Here is a 24,519-nt window from a genome sequence, read left to right as displayed (position 1 = left end):
TCTCCAAGCACACGCGCGTGTGCGCGCGCGCACACACACACACACACACACACACACACACACTCACGAATGCATGCACATGTATGCATATACATAATTACTCATGCTTTAATCCATTTCGGTATCGGGCTTAATTTGTAGAGATACTACCACACTAATGCAAATCTTTTTCTTCCTCCCCACTAGGTCCAACGGGAGCGGTTAAAGATGCGTAAGTACTTGACATTTGGTATTATAATTCCTGTCCCTGTTTTTCATTAACCCGACCTTTAGGGGTCTAGGTATGGCTGAAGGGACCCAGGACATTTTCTGCGCTGTACACTCTTAGAAACCACTTGGTTGATAGCTAAGTGTAATTTAAAGGATGTTGCTATTTGTGACTTTTTGCATGTTAATAAGAGAGAGTATGTTTGTCCTTCCATCCTAGCCTGTGCTAGGGTTGGTGAGAGCTTGGCGTGTTGCTCCTGGGACTCTGCTGTGTCAGAGCTATCCAGGGAGCAAAGCTAGAGGAAAGTTTCTTATGCCAATACTCACTTGCTTTAATGGAAATGGCTAGATATTCCCAGATACCCAGGGGAATTGCACAGCCATTTCCTGCAGTTTGAGGGGTCTTCCTGAAGCCCGTGAGTCAGAAAGGCAATCCTCACTTTCCTCGGTGAAGACTTTGAAGCTTTTGGGAAGTAATTAGGGTTCATGGGGTCACGAGGGTTGGAGTCCCCTTCTTGGCGTGAGTGAGTTTCTAAGAAGGGGAAGAGAAACCACCCAGGTGTGTTTTTGTTTGTGTCGCCGTGCCCCCAGCAGAGGACGAGCATTGTGCTCTCGGACTTCACAGAGCCACAACCCAAACATACTTCTATTCTTTGAAGGTTACCTGATCTCAGGTGCTTTGGTATAAAGGTGGAGACTGGATCGGTACATCCTTCTGTGTAATCTGTGCTGAACGGACGGATCTTCAGGCTGCGGGCTTAATAATCAGGCATCTCTGCGTGAGGTTTCTCAAGCTCGGGAATGTGGCCAGCGTTCCACTGTACCCTTTCTGTACATTCTACCAAATCATAGCTGTAATCTCCACAGAGCAAGGCAGGAGCTCACTGTCCCAGGGGCTACTTTCATTTCTGTTGTTGTGATAAAATATCCTGACAAACAATACGAGGGGAAAGGGTGACCTGGACTCCGTTCCAGAGGGACAGTGTGCCTCAGCAGGGAAGGCAGGCCGCAGGGACAGGGCACTGGCTGGTCACCTTGCATTAGAACTCAGGAAGCAGAGGGAATAGAGAGTGGGACCCACCCCCAGTGTTACGAGCAGGTTTTTCCGCCAGCCTGGTCCCACAGCTGCACCAGCCCCAAATAACACACAGAGACGCTGCGTTAGATATAAAGCTGTTGGCCTGCTACTAGAGTTTCTTATCGGCTAGTGCTGTCTTAAATATTAACCCATTTCTATTAATCTAAGTATTTCCACGTGGTCCAGAGGGCCCGGACCTCTGCTCTCTTAGTCTTAATTGCTGACTCCCCTACGACCTATCCCTGAATCTTCCTTGTTTCCTGCTCCCGCCTATCTTGCTCTCCTATTGGCCAACAGGGCTTTAGTCATTAACCAATAAGAGAAACGTATTTACAGAATGACGTCTCCCGTCACCCCAGGACAGCACTTTCTCCAGTGAGGCTACACTTCTGGAAAATTTCACCACTTTCCCGAACAGCATCATCAGTTAGGGACCAAGTGTGTAAATACATGAACCCGGGGGTGGGCGGAGGACACCTCATATTCAAACCGAAACCTTGGAGGTTTGGATCACCCTGTCCCAAGTTAGTTAGATGGTGGAGCCACACAATGTCAAGAGAGGATGCAAAGGTTTAGTCTTTATGTGGTGAGGGTTTCTGGGGGAGATCAGAGTCGCACACAGAGTGGTTCATGCCTTTGATTGGTTGGGGATGGTTAGGGTGGGAGACCCTACACAGCGACTGGGTTTGGCCTCCTGATGGTTCCCAGAGGAAATCTCCAGACATTTACACCAGCTTGTACAGTATCAGGCTGGAGGGGCAGGGGTGAAACTTGAAAACTGTCAGTGATCCAATAGTAAAAATAGAATCAGACTTTATTTTTTAATTACAAAGAAAAATTTCAGAGAAGACTAGAGTGGGGGGGTTTTAAAGATTTCTGGGAATTAAATAGCCATTTCATGTGAGACTTTTGGGGCACACACACACACAAAAGCAATATTCACGTGCTTCAAATTCCTGGCGTAGTGCTTGAGTTTCCAGTGGTTTCTGAAATGACTCTAAATACATTTCTGCCTTAGTATACTGGGTATAAATGAAGTGGCCATTTAAGTGACATTTACTGTTATAAGATAAAATATGATAAACTGAAAACTGTTGGATGCTGGATGTCCTGCAGTGTCAGATATCCAGCCAAATGTAATAATTTTTAAAGTGTTGATTATGTTATTTATGCGTGTGTGCGCGCGTGCGCACATGCACGAATATCACGATGCACATGTGGCAATCAGAGGACAACATGTAGTAGCTGGTTCTCTCACTGATCATCAGCCCTGGGGGAGAAACTCAGCCATCACGGTTGTCTGCAAGTACTTTCCTCGGTGAGCTATCTTGTTGGCCCAAGATTTGATTCTTTAGACAAAAATAAATATGAACACCCATTTCATGAGTGTGCTGGTTTCTTTAATATATGGGAAAAGCAAATGGACTTTAAAAAGGAATTTCTTTAAAATTTATTGTCAGTAAATTTTGTAAACATGTTTTATATTCCAATGTAGTTGGGGGTCACATGACAATTCCTTAGGCATAAAGAGGCATCCAGTAGAAAATGTTCTAGAAGTGTGGCCTCTGGTTCTTACCATCTTTTGGTTTTCCTGCTCAGCTGTTTGCTGTGTGCAAGAATCTAACATATAACAAAAGGCAAATGGAGTCCTTAATTGGTCTAAATAATAAAAACCTGGAGTCAGATATAGAGGAAGATGCTGAGAGATCAGAGAGAAAGGGGAGAAAGCCGTAGTCGCCTCTACCTCATTAGCTTCCAGGTGGAAGAGTGTTAATTTCTGCTTCTTCCTGCTGCTTCTACCCTCTCTCTACCCAGGCATCTCACTTCCGGTCTGTTCAGACCTCCTGACCTCTGTGATTAGCTGGTGGCAAGCTCCATCCTCTGATCTTCAGAGAGGCTTTTTTCTTTTTCTTTTTCTTTTTTTTGTACAAGCAAGACATCATCACAAGGTATTTCAGTAGAGCACTGTCTACTGGTGAGCAAAATACAGTGATAAGGGTTCTTCATGAACCCTTCCCAGATTCCTGCAGAGAAGAGGAAGAACGTGAAAAAAAAAAAAAAAATGGGCGCAGAGTCACGGAGTCTGGCCATTCTAGTCTTGGAGCCTCTGGTCTGGACGGGAGAGGTGTAAGATAGGGCTGATGGTTTGGGAACGGCCGTAAGAGGCCAGTAGTTAGGCTTCATTTATGAGTGTTTTAAGAGCCACTGAAAGTATTAAGTTGGAGGAATTAAACGATTGTGTCTGTGGTCTAGGGTGCTGCCTCCTGGGGTTGTGTGACATGGGAAAGAAGGAGACACAGGGGGCCATGAAGTTGGAACCACAGAGGGCTGCCAGCAAGTGGGGGCCGTGGGAAGGAGAGGGGCTGCGTGATTGGTCACCGACATTAGCCCATGCGTTGAGTGACTGAATGGAAGAGATGGAACAGGGTAATGCCACAGTGTCTGAGCCACGGATGCACACGGTGGATGCTCTAAAGAGGTCAGAAGGACCGGAAAAAGCTGGCCGTGGCCATCACTATATCCAGCCCCTGGGGACAGTGGTTCCAGCTGAGTGGGGTCAAGCTGAAAGAAGAAACACTTTAAAAATACACAGAAGAAATAGCAGGAGTTTGGTGGGGGACGATGCCAGGTTCAAGCCTGAGGAGCAGGGACTAAAAACAATTCTAAAGAAAGTTAAACCGATTAGGGGAATTGTAGTATAATTATAACAAATGTAATCGGAAGCAAATATCCTGTTAATTGCTAAGCCTGTCCCAGCGGGGTGTGGCCGTCATCCCAGAACTCCACAAGCAGAGGGTTTGAGGCTAGCCTGGGCTACCAATGTGAGACTGTCTCAAAACCGGAAACCAAAGCAATACGCCGCCAACCCCCCCCCCCGCCCACCGCAGCAAAACAAAAACCTATTTCAAAAGATTATCATGAGAAATAAGAAAAGCAGGCTACCAGTGAGTTCAGCATCCACAGACATGGATGGGGGAGGTGCAGGCGATGGGTTATTTTTCTGCTTCTCAGAGCAGCTCCGTAAGATCTTTATATTTAGAACGGGTTTCTTGATGAATAAGTAAAAAAGAAAAAAAAAAATTCTGTTTTTGCCACGTAAATATTTGTCCTGGGAAGTGGAAGGAAGTGAGAAACTGAGGCGAAGAGGAACTAAAAAACTAAAATCCATCCATTGGAACAGCTGCCGCTGTGTCTAATGATTTGCCATTTGTTTTGAAACATGACATGGTTTTGTGATTTTACTATCGAAGGCTTTGGTCATTTAACTGTAGTTTAGGCTGGGTGGTGGTGGGTCGGTGGCTCACTCCTTTAATTATATCACTTAGAGGCAGGTGGATCTCCGTGAGTTCAAGGCCAGAGTGAGTGTCAGGATAGGCTCCAGAGCAACACAGAGAAACCCTGTCTCAAAAACCCAACCAACCAACCAACCAAACAAACAAACAAACAAAAAAATAATTAACTGTAGTTCATTCAACTGCAAAGCTGAGAAAATACAATGATAAAGATATTTTGATTACCAAATATTACTGGTGAAAAAAATGTTGTGCATATATATTTTTTAAAAATGTGTGTCCATATATAGGCAGTTCCGGTGATTGAACCTAGGGCTTTACATATCCTAACCCTGATCCCTTTTCTTTTAGTTTTGTGTTAGTGTCTCACTAAGTAGCGTAGGCTGGACTTGAACTTATGACCTTCTAGCCTCCATCCCTCCTTTGAGTAGTTGGGAAACCCTGCTTGGGTCACCAGGCCTGCTTGTCATTTATAATTGATGGATTAATCCCGATAAGTTTCCTTTTAGTGAAAGAGCTAGTTGCTGATAGAATGAACACCATGGTATAATAATTTTGTTTTGTCCTGTACAGATGGTTGTTTTTAAATGGTTGTGTACAAAGTACATTATTGAAAACCTGGCTGGAGGAAAGCCCACCTTCCGCTGGGCAAACACAAGCTGTGGCCAGTTGGGGGCGGTCCATCTTCTGGAAGCCAGCTTACCAGAAAATAGAGCCTATTTATGGCCAAGGCGATGCTCAGTATCTGCTTCACCTAGGAAAAGTCTGCAAGGTGCGATGGAGCAGAAAGGTGTGTAATTATCTGCAGCCTCTGAATCAATGTACGATTGGCTCTGAGGCGGGAGGTTGAGCGCCTTGCTGGCTTTGGCAAGTTCACAGGAAGGAGTTGCTGCAAATGGAATCAATAGACCCCATCTGTAATCTTAGATGTGAGAGTTGCCCTGGTAACCCTTGGAGTGAATCATATCTGAAGTACCAACAGAGGATGAACCCACAATTCCACGACGTTAAAAGCAGGAGGGATTTGAGTGACATCGGTCTGCTCCACTTTGAGTGATATCTTGTGTATGCAAACATTCTCGTTGACATTGTGACGGGAGCTCTGGGTCAGAGTTCTGGGAGCCTGTGATCTTAATCTTGGCAATTATTATACCCAGTGGGTAGCTTTGACCCTGACATCTTTCTCCTTGAAAACCTGTTCTTTGGTAAAAGAAGCTGAGTTGTTGCCAACAGAGAGAGAGAGACCTCATTTCAATGAAATGCTTAATGTATTTTATAAACTTGGTTCCCAATGGTTAATGGCTGATTCTTTGAAATGTTTCTGTGGTTTAGAATATTTTAGGCTTGCCATAAAATGATTAGAAATATTCCACTCTTATGTTTTCAAATATTAAACCACATTCCACATAGTTTTCAAAGGGTGGAAATGCTAAAAAAAATTAAAAAGAAAAAGAAACATAATCTTGATACAAGAAAATGTGTCATGCTCCCTCTGGGGAGGACAAGTGTGTCGCTCACATCATTTTCTTAGTCACTACAAAATGGAGTAGTGCCTCCTTAAGACTGATGTCCAGCCCTTCGGAGCTTCTGCCCTTGGAGAACTAAAGTCTTCTGGGTCAGATGGGTTCTGGTACAGCTGTGGAGTGGACCACGTTTACACCAAAGGCAGCTCACGTCTGCAGTCCATTCCCTGGCTTTTCAAATTTTCTTGCTACCCGGCCTTTCCTTTCATTGACCGAGACGTTCATGACTGATAACGGCTACTTGATTTTGCATCTTTAACCAGCCAACATGTGGCAAACTCCATTCAAATCTCCACCGTCCTAGGCCTTTAACATTACTTAAATATGGCTGGCGAAATGGCTCAGCCGGCCAAGCTCATTATGGCTGAGGACCTGAGCTTGATCCCTGGGACCCACCCAGTAGAGGCAGAGAACTGATCTCCCATGCACACCACGGCTTGCGTGTGCACCTATGCACACTAATAAATAAAAATGCAATAGCAGCTTTTACAAGTACTTAAATGGGTGGTTACTGATATCACCGCGTAGAAAAGGTCATCCTGTCAAACCCTGTTCATCTCACCCTTCACTCTGTGCTTAGCTGTGGAGATAGAAATCAAGGTGGGTGCCAGGTGGTGGCACACGCCTTTAACACCAATACTCGGTGAGTTCGAGGCCGGCCTGGTCTACAGAGCTAGTTCCAGGACAGCTAAGGCTGTTACACAGAGAAACCCTGTCTTGAAAAACAAAAACAAACAAACAAACAAAAAAATCAAGGTGGCCATGTTGTGTATGTTCATTAAAACTGTTCAGTTGGGAGTGGGGCATACTCAGTGGAGACATGATGCTTAGTTTAGAACCCAAACCCAAACCCTAAGCCCAAAGACCCAAACAACAGCAGTACTCCCCCAACCCCAGACCTAACAGCACAAACAAACTAATCTCTCAGACTGTCTCACGGGCGGCTTAAGATGTAGTACCATGATGTCGGGGTGTCTTGAAGCCAGTTAGGCTCTGATTAGATGAGAGACAGTTGCTGTAGCCTCTCCAGTTTCCTCTTTCCTCTCTCAAGAGTGCTAGACAGGCCGAAATTAGAGCAGGTGAATTAATGAGGTGTTGCTCCATTTTGCCGGCCAGCGGCTGGTCTTCAGCGCCAGCCTTTCTGCTACCGCTGAGTCCCTCTCCGGGGGTGGGGGCTTAACTCACTTGCAGGGGTTGCTTAGCCTCCACAGCACCCGTTCCAATGTCCTCCTAGTTCTTAGATTTGAAGATCCCACGCTCAGCTCTCTGACCCATGAAGTCAGGGCCATCGAGGAGGGATGAATTGAGACCCCAAAATAAGAACGGGGATGTGGGCTCCACAGGCCAAGTCAGGGTCTGCCTTGGGGCAGAGAACTCACCGAGTTTCAAGGTCACCCCGAGTGGAAGCCCAGAGAACACGTGTAGGAATGGAGTCCAAGGACACACAGACAAACAGGAAGGAGGCGCTCCCAGCTAGACTTGGAGTTAACAGAGAATCAAGACCCGGTACACTTAGAATTTAATGCTTGGTGGGCACTTAAGGCCCTGCCAGAGAAGCTCTTCCTCATTAATTTGTCTCTCAAAACCAAGACCTATGGGCTTCTACTCTTAAGCAGGGTGGCGTGAGTCTCTCCATTGTCACTTGATGGTTGCCACAGAGCAGAGCAAAGGGACAGCTCCGAAAGCTCTGGGATGGTGCCCTGCAGGTGTCCCTGAGCAGCAGCGGACAGGGAATGGGGTAGAGCTTTATCCCCAGGTCAGGGGAAAGCAGTAGTGACTCCAGCAGTGGTAAGAGCTGCTGTGCTCTGGAGCAATCCTTGATGAGCGCTGCTTGATGAGCGCTGCTCAGGAATTATTTAGAAGCATGGTCTTCCAAATGGCCGGTGTCTCCTCTCAAGATACATTTATTTTCAGAAATTCTCTCTATTTCTAAAACCTGCATCGATGGACCAGACTCCTGATTTGAGTCACCTCAATAGCAAAGGCGTGACCCTTGCTCTCAGTCTTCAGACCCAAGCAGAGTCAGCCTCCTGGTGAAGGGGAGGCTGATGTCCAGTGCTTTCCTGAGCTGGGTGTGGAGGCAGCTTCACCTCTGAGAAGCCAGCACAGCGATCTCTTACCGGATCTCATGTTGAGATTTTCTCTTTCTCCTCAAATGAAAGGCTGTGGGGCATAGGGTCCACCTGAACCTGTTTCATCTCCAGGGTTCTCCACATGGATTTCTGTGATGGAAACTCTCAGGTCTCTTGTGGGGTAAAACGCTGATGTATCTCATCCTTACCTGAAACCCATGAGGGTCTGGTTCACAGTGACGTGTTTCGTCTTAGATTTGGAGACAAGGTGTCTATCTCGGACTTTCCATATAGCCGAGGATGACCTTAAACTCCAGGTCCTCCTTTCTCCTGAGTGCCAGGATTCAGATGTGTGCTAGCACACCCAGTTTATGTGGTTCTGGCGGTCAAACCCCGGGCCTAGGCACTCTAGATAGACAAACGTTCTGTTGACTGATGAGGCCATTTTTAAAGCCCAGGGCTCCAGTCCCAGAATTAAGAGTAATTGTTTGTGGAAAATGGATGAGGTGGCAATTTCATATATGGGCATGTTTACCAGGCTTTACAGCATGCTGAAGTTTAGAAGACTGGACATTGTATGTGTGTGTACAGGTATATGTATGCACACCTGTGTGTGTGCTGGTGTGTGTGTGTGCATGTCTGTGTGTGTGCATTGTGTGTGCATGTGCATGCGTGTGTGTGCATGTGTGTACAGGTGTATGTGTGCACACCTGTGTGTTTGTACAGGTGTATGTGTGCACACCTCTGTGTGTGTGTGTGCATGTATACAGGTGTGTGTATTCATACCTGTGTGTGTGTACAGGTGTATGTGCACACACCTGTGTGTGTGCACGGGTGTATGTGTGCACATCTGTGTGTGTGTGTGTATACAGGTGTACATGTGCACACCTGTGTGTGTGTGTGTAAGTGTATGTGTGCTCACCTGAATGTGCGTGTGTACAGGTGTATGTGTGCTCACCTGTATGTGTGTGTACAGGTGTATGTGTGCACATCTGTGTGTGTGTACAGGTGTACATGTGCACACCTGTGTGTGTGTACAGGTGTACATGTGCACACCTGTGTGTGTGTGTGTAAGTGTATGTGTGCTCACCTGAATGTGCGTGTGTACAGGTGTATGTGTGCTCACCTGTATGTGTGTGTATTTATGAATGTAGATGACGTCAGGTACAATCCCTGACAGCTCTTAGTTTTATGGAGACAGGGCTCACTGCTTCTGCCTCGTCCAGCTGGCCAGGCTGCCCTGGGGTGTGCCTGTTTCTGAGAAGTCCTGGGATTGTGGCATGCCTGCCTGGCTTTTTACGTGAATGCTGATGATCCCAACGCCAGCCCTCACGGTCACACAGCAGGCACTTTATACAGAGTCCCCTTTCCCTGCCTGACACCAGACATTATAACTCATTATACATAATGTGTTCTTAGAAAATTTGCTTCTGAAGCTCTAATTACTCAATAAATGTGATGACTGTGTTATCATTTCCTGCTAGCTGTGTGTGTAAAGGTTGTTTATGCTGAGGACACAGACTGGGGTTTAGATAATTGATAAGAGATGGATTTAAACTATGGGCTGGATCTTACTGGATTGCCTTAATAGAAGAGGAGGTGCCTAGACCCACTGCAACGTGATGCACCTTGGCTGGTTGATATATGGGAGGCCTGCCTGTATCTAAAGTGGAGGAGTGGATGGGGGGGGAGAGGTAGAGGGGAGATGGGGCATTAACTGGGAGGAGGGGATGAAATAAAATATGGGCTGGAAAGATGGCCCAACAGTTAAGAATGTGGGCTGCTCTTGTAGAGCACACTCACAGTGGGCAGCTCCCGTCTTGTAATGTATACTCATGTGCACATGCCCACGCACACGCCCACACACGTACACAATACATATATACATACATACAATAAATCTTGTGGAAAAATGACTGTTTATTTTCATGTGGGAAAGTGAAGATTTGAGCCAGAGTTAGGCAAAAAAAGAAGAAGTTAGAACACACAGCTGGAAATGGAATATGAAAAGAAGCTCTGTGGCTGAATCTGTGAGACATAATGCATGTCCAAACTACCGGTTACATAGAGCTCTATAAACCATGGCTTCATAGCGGTGTGAGCCGCTCAGGACCATAGCAAATGGTGCTACTCATAGCGACTGAACTTCTCACCACTATCTGCCCATTGTCTGCGCTACACTTACATTTACGAACCCACTTTAGTCAAGGTAGTAAATATTACCCTATTAAGCCACAGCAATATGCACAACACCATTTGTAATACAGCATGACTCTGATACTCCTTGGTTATGGAAGGATTTGTCTCCAGCAAGGGCCAGGGAAACTGATGGCTGTGCGGAATGTAAATACTGGCCTCAGTTCTGTAACTGACATCTCAGGGTGCATTTCACACTCGATCTCTGTGTCACTGTGCTCATGGGCAGCGTTCATCAGCTAACTGTCAGATCCACTTGAAAGGAGAGCAGGTGCTTGCGTGCACAGCTGTGGTCGGAGCGCTCTCAGAGTCACTGTGGTGAGGTCTCCTCTAGACTCAGAAGGCTCAGTGAGGGAGGAAGTTGGGGGATCTGCTGTGTGTTCTGGCGGAGGCCTCTTCCAGATGACCCGAGGTTGTTATTTGAGTATTGTATTTCTCTAAGGAAAGTAACCCGTGGGTGCTAGCCAGGGCCTCAGGGATGGCTTCCACTTAAGGAGGGGCAGAGAAATTTTGGTGGAATGTGCACTCCTCTTGAACAAGGAGGGAGTCTGTTAAAAACATCCATATGGCCAAGTCAACTTCAGGTGTTGTTTTATAGGAGATGGTTTTGTTTTGTTTTGTTTTTGAGTAAAAGTAATACCGAGATCGGGTGTGAAATCCCCTGAGATGTCATCTATTGTACTGTGTGATCAGGCTGTGTGCATGTGCACGTGTGTGCATGCATCCACGTGCAGACCAGAGGTCAGACTCTGGTGTTGTTTTACAGGTGTCTATTTTTTTTCCTGGCACAGTCTGTCATTGGTCTTTGGCTTACCAATATGGTGATACTGGTCGGCCAGCACCCCCCCACCCCCAGGGGCTGGCCTGCCTCTGCCCTCTATCTGCTGGGATTACAAGCATGTGTCATCATGTCTGGCATCTGAGGTCAAGTGTGGGTCCTACTGGTTGCCCCACAAGAGCTTGAACCACTGAGCTGTGTGTCCAGCACTGACTTTGTTCATTTTAGAGAGACCCCTAAAACGTTTCTTTAGAATGTTTCCCTCTTTGTAGTAGAATGTATATAAATGACTCATCCTGAACAAAGGGAAATCATGTTGGCATTACCTCTTTCCCTTTAGAGAACTCTTCCACTACCACAGATGAGCCTCTCAAATGGTACAAGGGGCTCCATCACCGTGAGGGCAGGAAGGGACTTGAGGGGTCACCTGCTAGACCCCCTTCCTTTATAGTGAGGTCCAGGCAACTTGTCCCTGTGGCTCACCTGGGGAGTGGGTGGCAGCTTTCTGACATGTAACCTTTCCAGTCTCAGCTGCCCCCTGTCCTTTATTTTGGGTTGGCAGTTGAACTTCTTAGCATGTGCTGAATTTGTCTATTTTGATATGTAGAAAGCTGCCCACTCTTTAGTATGCGGTCAGAGCCAGGCAGAGTACTGTGCTATAGTAAATGTGAACTACGGGCATCGTTCCCTCTGTAATTGGAAATGAAAGTGTCTGGTGTGCAACTCGACGGCTCACGCCAGGTGTTTCTGGACTTTTAGGACAGAAGACTCGATAACCGACGATGACAAGAGGAGGTATGTGTGCTGTCGCGGCTGGTGTCACGTGAGTGATTTTGGTCATAGTACATGGATGTAACCCGCGATAGCACAGTATGATGACAGAGGTTCCATGAGGTGGGATATTTGTGGGGACGTGATCTGAAAAGGCAGATTCTCGGCTGTGACCCAGCAAGCTTGTGCTCTGTCCTGGGACTGTGGCTCCGTGATATCCTTTCCCGTCCCCAAGCCGATTGACTTCCCCTCCTCACCTCTGCACATCCTGCCCTCACATTTCCTGAGGTCCACTCTGCTCTGCTGTTCATTCCTGGGCTCTAAACATGCCCTTTTCCCTGTGAGGAAGTGATTTTGAATATCCACATTGCCTGATGCCACAGGGATCTCTGAGTATGTCATAAATCATGACTGACAGCTCTCACGTATTACTCCACCCATCCCTATACTACTTATTACGAGAAAATATTTAAATATTTAAAAATGTTACTGATATGTTGGAGCTATTTTTCCCAAAGCCTCCTTTTAACACAGAAAAGCAAGAATTTTTAAAAGTTATGAGTTATCTTCATAATTATATTATTTGGAGTGGTTCATGCTTTATTTTTTGATGCCCACCCCCTCTAGCATCCTTTAAATTGATCTAATTTCTTTTCTTAAAGAAACTATGGAGGAGTGTATGTTGGCCTGCCCTCTGAAGCTGCCAATATGGTGTCTAGCCAGGCAAAGACAGTGCGGAAAAGTAAGCAAGGGTCATGTGGGGCGCATTTCCTCAAAAGCAAGTGCATGTGTTTGTGTGTATGTATGGGTGTGTGCTTATGATGTATGGATGTGTCTGTGTATATATGGGTATGTGTTATGATGTATGGATGTCTGTGTATATAGGTATGTGTTTACATATGTATTTGCGTGTGTATGTATGGGTGTGTGTTTATGGTGTATGGATGTCTGTGTGTATATGGGCATGTGCTTATGTGTGTTTGCGTGTGTATGTATGGATGTGTGCTTATGATGTATGGATGTGTCTGTGTATATATGGGTATGTGTTTATGTATGTATTTGCGTGTGTATATATGGGTGTGTGTTTATGATGTATGGATGTCTGTAAATATATGGGTATGTGTTTATGTATGTATTTGCGTGTGTATGTATGGGTGTGTGTTTATGGTGTATGGATGTGTCTATGTATGTATGGGTGTGTGTGTAGGGGTATTTGTGCATGCATTCATGGGTGTGTCTGTGTGTATATGTATGTCTATGTATGTATGTGTGTGTGCAGGAGTATTTGTGCATGAATTCATGGGTGTTTAGGTTCACATGCATGTGAAGGTCAGAGGAGAAACTCTGGCAGTCTTCTTGGGAGCTGTCCTCTGTTTTGAGGCCAGGGTCGTCACTGACTTGGAACTTGTCAAGTCTTTTGATCTGGCGGCCAGCAAGCCCCTGAGACCCACCTCTCTCTGCCTCTTCAGCACTGGGCTACAGGTGTGTGGCACCATGTTAGGTTCTTGGTAGAATGTGGGTTTGGGGACTTGAACTCCTATCACCATGCTTCTTTAGCAGGCACTTACCTACTGAGCTATCTCCCTGGTTTCAAAAAACTATTCAATTTCTATTTCCCATCTACCTAACTTAACCTACCTGCCCCACAGTGACAGTGAGCCATAAGTGAATCATTTACTCATTGTCACTATTCCCCAAAATTGCCTCCCACATCTTAAAAGCAACTGCTATAAAAGCCCATTTGCTTAGAGGTTACAAACTGGGCTTCTATTTATGTATATACTCCATGGATACTCTTAATTTCTTGTTAGTTTCTCTGCTGATCAGTGTGAAACAGAAAGCCAGTTTAAACAAGTTGATGATGTGTTTGTGAGCAGGGCTGTAGTTCCATAGCATGAAGGTGATGAGGTGTGGTGATCACAGAGCTGGATCACGTTGTTTTTAAACATTCTGTAATTATTTGTTTTATGTTGCTGTTTGTTTTATGATTAGTCACATTTAAATTTACTCTCTCTCTCTCTCTCTGTGTGTGTACTGGTGTGTGCATGTGTGTGTGCGCTGGCATGTGCATGTGTGTGCTGGCATGTGATTGCATTTGGAGATCCAAAGGACAATTTACAAGAGTCAGCTCTCTCTCTGCCTGTGGGTTCTAGAGGTGAAGCTCAGGCTGTCAGACAGCAGGCACCTTTACTCTCTGAGCCATCTTGCAAGCCCTGCTTCATGACTTTGATGAGTGTGTGTGTGTGTGTGGGGGGGTGTGTGGCTATTGTTTGTAGCTTTGTGGGAAATTATAATGACAAAATCTAAACACTGTTACCAATTTTCTCTCTAAGGTTAGAGGAAGATAACGCCATGTCTGGATACTCAAGAGGTACTGTGTTTTCCTGAATTGCGTTGTGTGCTTGGTCTCAATGATGGAGAGGTGCCGGTGTCTGCGTGTGTCTAAGAGCTCATGGTGCCGCCCGTGACTTCACTGTGAGGGGACTGAAGCTCAGGTCCACTCTCCTCTCAGCTGCCATGGGTTCACTCCATTCTTTCACAACGGCAGTGTCCATTGTTTAGTGAGGACAAGCTGCATGGTCAAACCAGAACTTGGGCGGGTTTAGGAGTTGAGTGACAGCTGGGAGAGCTGGGTCAGAACTACTCTGGCTAGGAATCAGTTTCAGTGTGTAGCAGTAGAGGCCAAGAGGAGATGTGTCCATCACCAGTTGAGATGGGCAGCTGTCATGGTCAGCACAAAAGCAGGTATGTGGGCAGGAGAATTTCTATTCGCCCATTCCCATGGTGCATTCTGTGTTGGGCTTTCCACTCTGCACCGTTCTGTTCTCGGCAAACACACTCATGATGTGGAATGTCTCTCTGTGTGCTGTGAACATGTTTTACCATTGGTTAATAAAGAAGCTGATTTGGCCAATAGCCAGGCAGAATAGAGCCAGGCGGGAAATCTAAGCAGAGATGCAGGGAGAGAGGAGACAGAGTCAGGGAGACGGACTCCTTGCAGCTGCCAGAGGATAAGATGCCAGAGCATCACCACTCAGCCATGGCCATGTGGTGATACACAGACTAGTGGAAATGGATTAATTTAAGTTGTAAAAGGTAGTTAATAATAAGCCTGAGCTAATAGGCCAAACACTTTATAATTAACATTAAGCCTCTGAGTGGTTACTCTAAAAGTGGCTGCAGGACTGGGTGGTAGGAGAAGCCTCCAGTTACATACTCGGCCTCTTCTGTAGCCTCACCTTCAGGAGTGCAGTTTCCCAGGAGAGCCCACTCTCCGCTGGAAGTCAGCCTCTTTCACCTGCTGCCTGAACGGGTTACTTTTCCTTGTGGCCTCAGTCTTGTAATCCATAGGATGGGTCTTTTGCTTAGACAGAGGGTTGTTGCCAGGATCTGCTGCCTGTTCAGCCAGCCGGCACTGCACTGTCATTCCACTTCTGAAGAGGGGGAGGGGAGCTTCAGAACCCTAGGAACTGAGCAGAAGAGGTGTCCCGTAGATCGATCCCAGGAACCTGGTCACCTCTGCTGCGCACAGACCCCAGGTGAGCTATGCTGGGCCTCAGCTTTCTCGCCGGGGAGTGAGATTTGCTAGTTGTTTGCCTTTGTGCGAGGGTAAAAAATTCCCACAGTGACAGTTTAGCAGTCAACGCTGACTGCCCGCCCATGGGGCTTTAGACCTGGCTGAGATACTCCCTGGATGCTCGCTCAGGGACCCCAGAGAGCTCTTTGATCCTCTGCTGTTTCCTCCATCCATTGAGGGCATCTCTAAGTGGTCAGTTTGATCCTGGGTTCCCTTTCCCTTTGCCTGAAAGGATTTCTCCACTGAAGGGCTTGGCTGTCCGTTTTCCCAAGTGGCCGTGTGTCCGTCCTTCCCCTTGCCTGTGACACAGCTACATCTGTGACTTTTCAGGTCACTCACCGGGCAGAATATGGATGGGAGGATTGTTCTCTGGGTGGCTTTTGATACAAAGGGCAAGCTACACTGTTTTTGGCCGGCACCACTGTCTCTTTGAATGGAACTCACTCCGTGAGCTCATTTGGCTATTTTTTTTTTTTTTTTTTTTTGGCCCAAATCAAGGACTGACTTGGGCATCTTGATATTACTTATTCGATGATAAGGATGTGTGGTTTCTTATGCAGCTGATCCTAGATTGGGAACCACAGCCACATAGCTGTGGCTCTTTGGGAGGGACCTTCCACCCGAAAGGAGCTTGTGTGACAGCTCTGAGGAGCCAGTGTGGACCGGCTCCATCAGTGTCCCTTGGGGAGCCCCGCAGGCTTCGAGTGGCTGGAGCCTTTCTGCTGGGAAGAGAGTTAACTGAGTGACCTGTCCTATGAATGTGGTGCTGATACGCACAGTACTCAGCCTGGTTTGACTATGCTTATTCTGTATTTTAATCATTAGTTGTATCTTTATAAGATTCTTAGCATCCAGTTTTGTCTCTTTAAATAAATCGTAGACCTTAAGTAGCTGTTGATTGGCTATTGAACAGGAGCTCTACTTAAAAGCAAATCCAGTGACCAATTGGCAGGCTTGAGACATGTACTTTTTTTTCTGGGATTTTTGAGTGTGCTAATTCTTTCTTTCTCCTTTTTCTCTCCCCCCCCCCCATCACAGCTTGCACATGAATTTGGAAGGAATTTGGCTCCAGGGACATTGTATCTTCAAACACATTCTGAAAGGTTGTCCCCTGCGCTCCCAAATCCTAACTGTGTAGTTAAAGCCATGGGTACATACTGAATGTTGTGTCACAGAAGGAAATGGGTGAGACTCTGCTCACCGGGGGCCACTCTGTGTCCCCATAAAGGCGTTGCTACCCAGCCTGGGCTTCCAGGCCTCATACGCCGTTTCCATCCTGGCCATTCAGCACAGTTCACAGAGATCATGTCTTTTCACACTGATACTCTTGATAGTTTTTATATAACGCGATCCTTACTGTATTTATAACGTGACATTAGGACCATGGAAAGGAATTACCTGAAGTAATTTATTGCCCCTTGTCCCTTGATGTTTCTACTTTGTGTGTGTTGTTGTTGTTTGTTTTTTTAAGCTGTGAAGTTGGTAAATGGAGTCTTACAATTGTCTCCCTTTCTTACTACTTGGCTTAAAATTTTTATTTAAATGTAAGAGGATTCCCGCGGTTGAGAGCATTGCAGTATTTGGAAATGAACTGGTTAAATTTGCATGCTATCCACACGTGGGGATTAATTCCTGTTTTCTTTAGTCAGAGGCTTACACGGCTACAGATGTTCTCCAGCTGCCCAGTTGTCCATTCTCCTTGTGTGTGATCAGAGCATCTCGTAAAGTTCATTCCGTACTGCCTCTTAGGACTCACGGGTGATGCTTAGTGGGGTATGTGGAAAGTTCTTATTTTGCTAACAACCTGTGTACCTACTTATTTTGCTAACAACATGTGTACCTACTATGAGTGCAGTGTAAGTAACTCAGTTTATCAATGTACTTCAACAATTAAATATTTTTATCCCCCTTACCTGGATTTCTTAATTGTTTTCAAGAGAATGCTTTCAAAGAAGCCACATTTGGTATTACCATATGTAAATACAGTGTATCGATGTGTACAGATAGCACTGGTTAAATAGGTAACTATGAGAAGTGGAAAATTTTCCCTAAGAGAAAGGCTCTGTCTTCTATATTTGGTTGATATGATAATTGTAGAACCATCAAATTGCAAAACAAAACAAAAAAAAAAAGTAAAAATGACTAAGAACTTATGAGGCATATACTCCTCTGAATGTCGACAAGCTCACCATGGCACTCGGGGACACCAGTGTTTATGTAATTAATACTAATAGCCTTGAGAAGCCTGAGACAGGAGAGTCTGAGTTTCAAGGCCAGCTGCCTACACAACGAGTTTGACACCAAAATGAACTACATGAGGCCCTGTCTCAAATTTTTTTTTTAATTAAAAACCAACAAATACATTGACTTTGGAAAACTTAATTTACAAATAGCCTTAGACTAATAGAAGGATATAAGGAAGGGCTAGGGATACAGCTCAATTCTAACTGAGTTCCATAGCTTCCCTATGCCTTCCTGTTATTGTTCTAATCACATATCACACTGCATCCCAATTAAATTGATCTACTCTGTTTCCTCTTCCTGGTGACATTTCCTTTAGCTTTTCCTTGTTTTTCATGACCATGACCCCCCCCCTTGAAACCTACGGTACAGGGATTTTGGAATACACCCTTAATGCGAACCCTTTTGTGCTCTTATATTGGAGTGGGGGTCATAGATCTTGAGGGAGACCCCCCCCACTGAGCGGAATGGCCTCTCATCACATCCTAAGATCTCAAGATCCCAGCTCATTGCGGTGGCACTGACCTTGAAAGGGGATGTCAGCTCTCTCCACCATAATCCCTGGTTTCCTTCCTCTGATCCCTCTACGCCAAGGGTTCTCAACCTTCCTGATGCTGCGACCCCTTAATACAGCCCCTCGTGGTGTGACCGGCAATCATAAAATTACTTTCACTGCAACTTCATAACTGTGATTTTGTTAGCATTATGAATCATAATGTAAATAATATTTTCCAAAGTTCTAGCTAACCCTTGTGAGAGGTTCGCTTGACCCCAGAAGGTCGTGACCCGCAGGTTGTGAACCACTATTATAAGTGGCTCATGAGTCCAGACGATGTTCAAGAGTGCATTTATTAAAAGCTTGGTGGCGTTTGGTTTGTCAAGCACCTATCACTCTTCAGCTTCCCTGTTTGCAGTCACTGGAAAAGTCACTGATACTGAAGGAATGATTGATGGAGTGAATGACAGCATACTGGCAGGGCACGGCCAGGCTATTGTGGACTCACTTCCTGTGGGGGGCCCAGCCACACTCTGCCCCGCCTCTGATAGGAAAGGGGGACTTCGGGGTAGCTGACTGCTGTACTTTTGTACTGCTTTCTGTGCAAGCAGATGAATTCACCTGGTCGTATCAGCCATGGGTAAAATTTGATGGATTGTGTAGTGTATACTCTATTGCTTTGGATAGAGAAAACTCTGCTATAGGAAAAACAAATCCTGGTAATTGAATATTTCTGGAGAGCCACCTGGAAACTGCAGGAGACCATTTCTTCTTAAAGTTTCTGTAGCTGATGAGTACCATCATTGGCTCTTGTCTCCTGGGGGGTCCAGGGAACTGAACGCAGGGTCTTGTGTGTACACTGAGCCACACCCAAGACCTATCCCTGGGGCCTGTTGCATAATTACTGGGTGTTTCAAGATCCATTGATCCATTATTTTCTCCTCATTCCTTCAATAGGTACTACGAGGAATTCTCTAGCATGTTTATTAATTCATATAAATAAGAATGTATGGGTACCAGGAATTCTCTAGAATGCTTATTAATTCATATAAATAAGAATGTATGGGTATTTATCTTGCTCGTCCGGTTGTGGCCTAATAGTGTGATGCTTACCTAGTTTTGTGTGGCTCTGACCATTGCGAGTTTTTTCATGCTAGATTCTGACATTCTCTATACTCCCCTAACCCACCTCACTTAGGTTGACTCTCAATAGTGGGCAATGCCACAAAATAAAATAAAAATGTCATTCAAAAGTTAAAACTTCACCAAATTCTGGTACAAGTGAACAATATCTTCCATATTATGACAAATTGTAACATTTTCCTTCCACAAGGATCAGCTAAATTTAGAGCCTCCAAAATCTTACATGTTAATAGCACAGCCACCCACCTCCTGTGTCTTCAGGAAATTGATTAACGTCTCTTTATAAAGTACAGTAAGAATCTGGAAGATAAACTATTGATGTGGAGATTAAAAAAGAAGAGAATCAGGAGACTGTCTGGGATGCTTAGTTTTGATCAACTAGACACAAGCCAGACTCCTTGGGGAAGAGGGAACCCTGATTGAGGGATTGCTTCTATCAGACTGGCCCGTGGGCATGACTGTGGGCCGTTTTTTTTTTTATTAACGATTGGCATAGGAGGGTAGTCCACTCTGGGTAGGGCCATTCCTGGGCAGGAGGTCCTGAGTTACCTAAGAAAGCAGGCTAAGCAAGGCCCAGAGAGCAGGCCAGCAAAAAAACATCACTTGTCTATGGTCTCTGCATCAGCATCCCCCAAATGGTGGGCCATCACTTGGAAATGTATGATAGAGTAAACCCTTTCCTTCCCAGCTCACTTTTCACCAGTATTTTATCACAGCAAAAGAGGGGGGACAATACACTGGTAAAGCCTTAAAAAGCCCGAAATGTAAGAGTTTACACCTTTTCAAACAATATGCTCCATTTGCTTTCAAGATTATTGGTAAGAATAAAGTGGAGATGTGTGGCAGAGCATTTCTGATCAGGAGGCTGTTGGATGGAGAAGGACTCCTTACGCCTTTCAAGCAAGGAGACTCACGTGCTCACTCAGTTGCAAAGACGTTTAATCCTTCTAATTTCCCACATCATCCAGAGGAGGTGATGGAGGGAGGGCGTGTTCAACAACAGATGACTGCCTTCCTAGCACACATCAATCACAGAACATGGAAGCTGAGGAAGGGGAAGTAAAGGAGGAGGAGAATATACCACGGTGTCAAAGCCTCAGCAGGCCACAGTCGCCATTGGGGCCTGCAGAACTGGAGGAATGGAAGAGAAAGCCCAAGAGATCATATGCATATCAAGTTTGTGCAAGGGAAGTTTCCATTCAAAGTTAAAGTTGTGTGTGTGTGTGAGTGCGTGTGTGTGCACGTGAGTGTGTGTAGTGTGTGTGTGTGTGTGAATGTGTGTGTAGTGTGGGTGCCTACAGAGGCCAGAAGACAGTATCAAATCCTCTGGAACTGGAGTTACGGATGGTTGTGAGCTGCCCAGCTTAGGTGCTGGGAACCAAACGTGTGTCCTTTGGAGAGGAGCAAGCATTTTTGACTGCTGGGCCATGTCTTTGCCCTCTGGTTTTGATTTTGATTTTTAATGATGCAGGGAACAGGGTTCAGAAATGTCAAGTTTCCCCCAAAACCCTAGAAGTAGATTTGAATGAATTTGAACATAATATAAATGATGAAACCATAAAGCCGAGGAAATACTAGTAAATAGTCCCCTGACCTGAGACTGGGAAACAGTTTTGTATGAATGGAGCCTGAGGCCGCTCCGTAAGGTAAAACCTAGGCTTGAGGATATGAAAAATGAAAATGTATGTTTGAAACCCGGAAACATTTGAAAAGGAAATGGCTGGGAAATAAGGCAATGCTTGCAATAACCACAGGGCTACTCTACATCTGAGAACTCTTGGCAACATTTGTGATAACCACAGGGCTAGCCTGCTCTACAAAGAACCCTCAAGTAAAGGACCTGAAAACATGAGCAAAGCTACTCAAAAGATGGTCATAAAAGGGCTGTAAGTGGCCACCGAGCCTTCTGGCAGGGCTCATTCACGTTCAGATCCCGCGGCTGCCCTGCCTTGTGGCTGCCAGTGTGATGGTATCCCCACTATTGAGTCATGAGGTTGCCTGCTGCCTTGCCCCCATCACTGTGACGAATCGGGGGTCCACAGGCAAGAGCTTCCTCACTTACATATCGGTTAGTCTTGGGTCACTGTGACTGACAGAAGGGAGGCGCTCCTGTGTAACCTGTTTCTGTGATAGGATGCCCTGAGAAGGCAACTGAGGGGGGGAGGGGCTTGCACGTTTCCTTCAGGGTTACGGCCCCATCGTGGCAGAGAACTGAGCCAGGAGCCTGGTCGCCGACCCACCGACAGGGACAGACAGGGATAAGTGAATGCTTGATTGCTTTCTCCTCCGTCCAGAGGGCCCCGTGCAGGGGTGGGGCTCCCACAGTGGGGTGGGTGTCACACACCAGTTAACAAGACAACCCCCCCCACCCCGTGGACATGCCTGCCACCCCAACCTGATTTGGACAGTTCTTCAATTAAGACTTCCATGGGTGGTATTCTAGGCTGTGTCGAGTTGACAGTTAAAAGCTAACCACCCCAGGGGCTGGAGAGATGGCTCAGTGGTGAAGAGCCACTGATTGTTCTTCCAGAGGTCCCAGGTTCAATTCCCAGCCCCCACATGGGTTCACAACTCTCTGTAACTCCAGTTATAGGGGATCCGACACCCATGGCAAAACTCCAATGCGTATAAAATAAAAATGAAGCAAAAATAAAATAAAATAAAAATAAATAAAGCAAAAACTAGCCATCTGAGTTGAAAAGATTAATCTTGGCTCATGGTTTTGGGGGGATTTCACTTCATACTGGGGAAGGAGGAGAGAACAGCAACAAAGACTCTTCACGTTGCAGTGGGACAGTTGGGGGGGCTGAGCCAGAAGCTGTATGACCCCTAAGATCCACTCCTAATGACCAGGCCAGGCCCCCAGGGTTTATAGGTTGGAATCTCAAGTGTCTCCCATGGGCTTATAGTTGAAATCCTTGTTCTCAGGCTTGTAGTGACATTGTGCAGAGACAGGCTGTCTCCCTCCCTTCCCTTCTTACAAAAGACACAGAGAAGTCAACACTGTAGGGTCCTATACTACAGGACTTCTTGGAACATGGGCTGCTTTTTGTCCAGCATCTGCTGAACCCCTCTGCATCTCTTAGGACCTGGGTGGCATGGTTATCTCCTGGCAGGACCGGTCCTTGCCAGCCCTGCACACCATCACCAACTGCATGGTGATCCCCAGAGAGTGCTCACTCTGGCTCTGCAAGCTCAGCTCAACTTTTTTATCCCGAGGGTTTTCTGAGCCCTCCCTATCTTTCCCTCTCCGATGCTGCAGACCATACCAGCTCTGTCTTGTACTGGACCTCAATGTAGTTATCCTGCCAAGAATTAGGCAGGATGGAGGCTGGTTTCTTGTCTCTCGTTCCTTAGTGAATGGCATTTCTGCACTCAGCGGGGTCAGCCCAGGCAGGTCTCACCTAGGGAAGCTGCTATTGGATGTTGTTGGCTGCACTCAAACTCTGGACAGCTCTTCAGACTCGTACAGATGTGGTTAGATGGGATATGCCCAGCAAGTGTCTACTCTATGTAGTAATAGAGGAAATGGCTGAACCAACTTCTTTAATAATTGTCATAAAATCTATAATAAAACTTTGAGCTCTCTCTCTCTCTCTCTCTTCTCTCTCTCTCTCTCTCTCTCTCTCTCTCTCCCTCCCTCCCTCCCTCCCTCCCTCCCTCCCTCCCTCTCTCTCTCTCTCTCTCTCTCTATTTAAAGCCAGATCTCATGCAGCCCAGACTGGCCTTGACCTGTGTAGTGGAGGATAACCTTATTTTTGCATCCACCTCTCAAGTGTTGTGATTACAGGCTTGAACTAACAAGGTAGGCAAAACTTTCAACAAACGAACAAAACAATCAGTGGGCTTCAACCATGCTTTTCTAATGCGTGCATCCTCTGCCCTCTGGTGGACAGAATATGTAATAGCAGCTTGCTTTCTCTCTGTTTTGATGGGCGTTTCCCTTTAACAGGCTTTCCTAGTCACTAGCTTTGAACTCTGGGCAATTTATTTAGCTTTCCTGTCTTTGTTTTCACTGGACACTAATGTCTAAATTACGGAAGGAGAGCGTGTTTCTGTGTTAGTCCATTTTCTGTCGTTATAACAAAATACCTGAGGCTGTGCACTTTTTACAGAAAGAGGTTGGTTTATCAAGTTCACCTTTGGAAGGCCGAAGACTGATGAGCTCTGGGGAAGGCCCCAGGGCTGTATAATGATATGGTGGGTAGCATCATGTGGGGGGGGGGGAGTGAGAGAGGAAGATAAGACTTCGTGTGTTCAGAACCAAGGTCGCCGTGAAGTCAGTCCTGTGTTACAACACCGGTGAACAGGAGCTTCCAGAAGTGCCTTGGACGGACTCATCCTGGGTTTGATTTGGGTTGTTCTTGTTGCTTTGCTCTTGAGAGCCATGGAAGATGCAATTGAACATCTGAAGTTTGGCCACAGCTGTCCCCTGGAGCCTGTTGAAGGAATGCATACCATAGTCCCCATCCTGCAGCCTGCAGCCTGTTGTAAGAGTGCATGTCTATAGTCTAGCGTCCCGGAGGTGGAAACAGGAAAATGGTGAGTTCCAGGCCACATAGTTGGGCAAGAGCCACCTTTTTCTTAGTGAGGTGACCAGCTTCTGATTCTCATGTCCACAGAACCTCACAGTGTGCCTTAATTTGGAAACTAGGACTTTGCAGATGTAACCAGGGGAAATGAGGTTATGATTGACAAGGGCAGCTGCATCTGATCCAAAGACCTGTATTCTTGCAGGAAAAGAACACAGATACACAAAAGATGCTGTGCAGGGCTACAGGCCGGGACTGGAATGAGGTCACACAGGCTAAGGGAAGCCTGGAATTGTGGGGGCCAAAGGGAGCAAAGAGGAGCCTTCCTCTTTCAGAGTGAGCAGCCCTGTAATGACTTGATTCGGGATTTTTAGCCTCTGGACCGTAAAATAACACACGTCTGTTGTTTCATTTTTATTTATTTAGTTTTGGTTTTATGAGCTGAAGTTTGTCTGTGTAAGAGCCTTGGCTGTCCTAGAACTCACTTCAGATTGGTCTCAAACTCAGAGATCGGCAAACCTCTACCTCCCAAGTGCTGGAATCAAAGGTGTGGAATCATCCCTGGCTGTTGTTTTAAGTTTTAAATGACACTTCATTTACAATGTATGGGCA

The 24,519-nt window shown here is 46.0% G+C and overlaps 1 protein-coding gene across 1 annotated transcript in view; it reads left to right on the top strand.

Annotated features, from left to right (window-relative positions):
- CUNH12orf75 (chromosome unknown C12orf75 homolog) overlaps positions 1-17,407 on the top strand; it is a 34,225-nt gene extending 16,818 nt beyond the window's left edge. Inside the window, exons 2-6 of the mRNA XM_051206221.1 lie at positions 187-211; positions 11,907-11,942; positions 12,581-12,660; positions 14,257-14,289; positions 16,534-17,407. Of these exons, the coding sequence (XP_051062178.1) occupies positions 187-211; positions 11,907-11,942; positions 12,581-12,660; positions 14,257-14,289; positions 16,534-16,544 (185 nt within the window). The 3' untranslated portion in view covers positions 16,545-17,407. The remainder of the gene's footprint in view (positions 1-186; positions 212-11,906; positions 11,943-12,580; positions 12,661-14,256; positions 14,290-16,533) is intronic.
- The last annotated feature ends 7,112 nt before the right edge of the window (positions 17,408-24,519 follow it).

The sequence above is a fragment of the Phodopus roborovskii genome, unplaced genomic scaffold (genome assembly GCF_943737965.1).
Source record: "Phodopus roborovskii unplaced genomic scaffold, PHOROB, whole genome shotgun sequence".
NCBI classification, from domain to species: Eukaryota; Metazoa; Chordata; class Mammalia; order Rodentia; family Cricetidae; genus Phodopus; species Phodopus roborovskii.
This window is presented reverse-complemented; position numbering and strand designations above follow the sequence as displayed.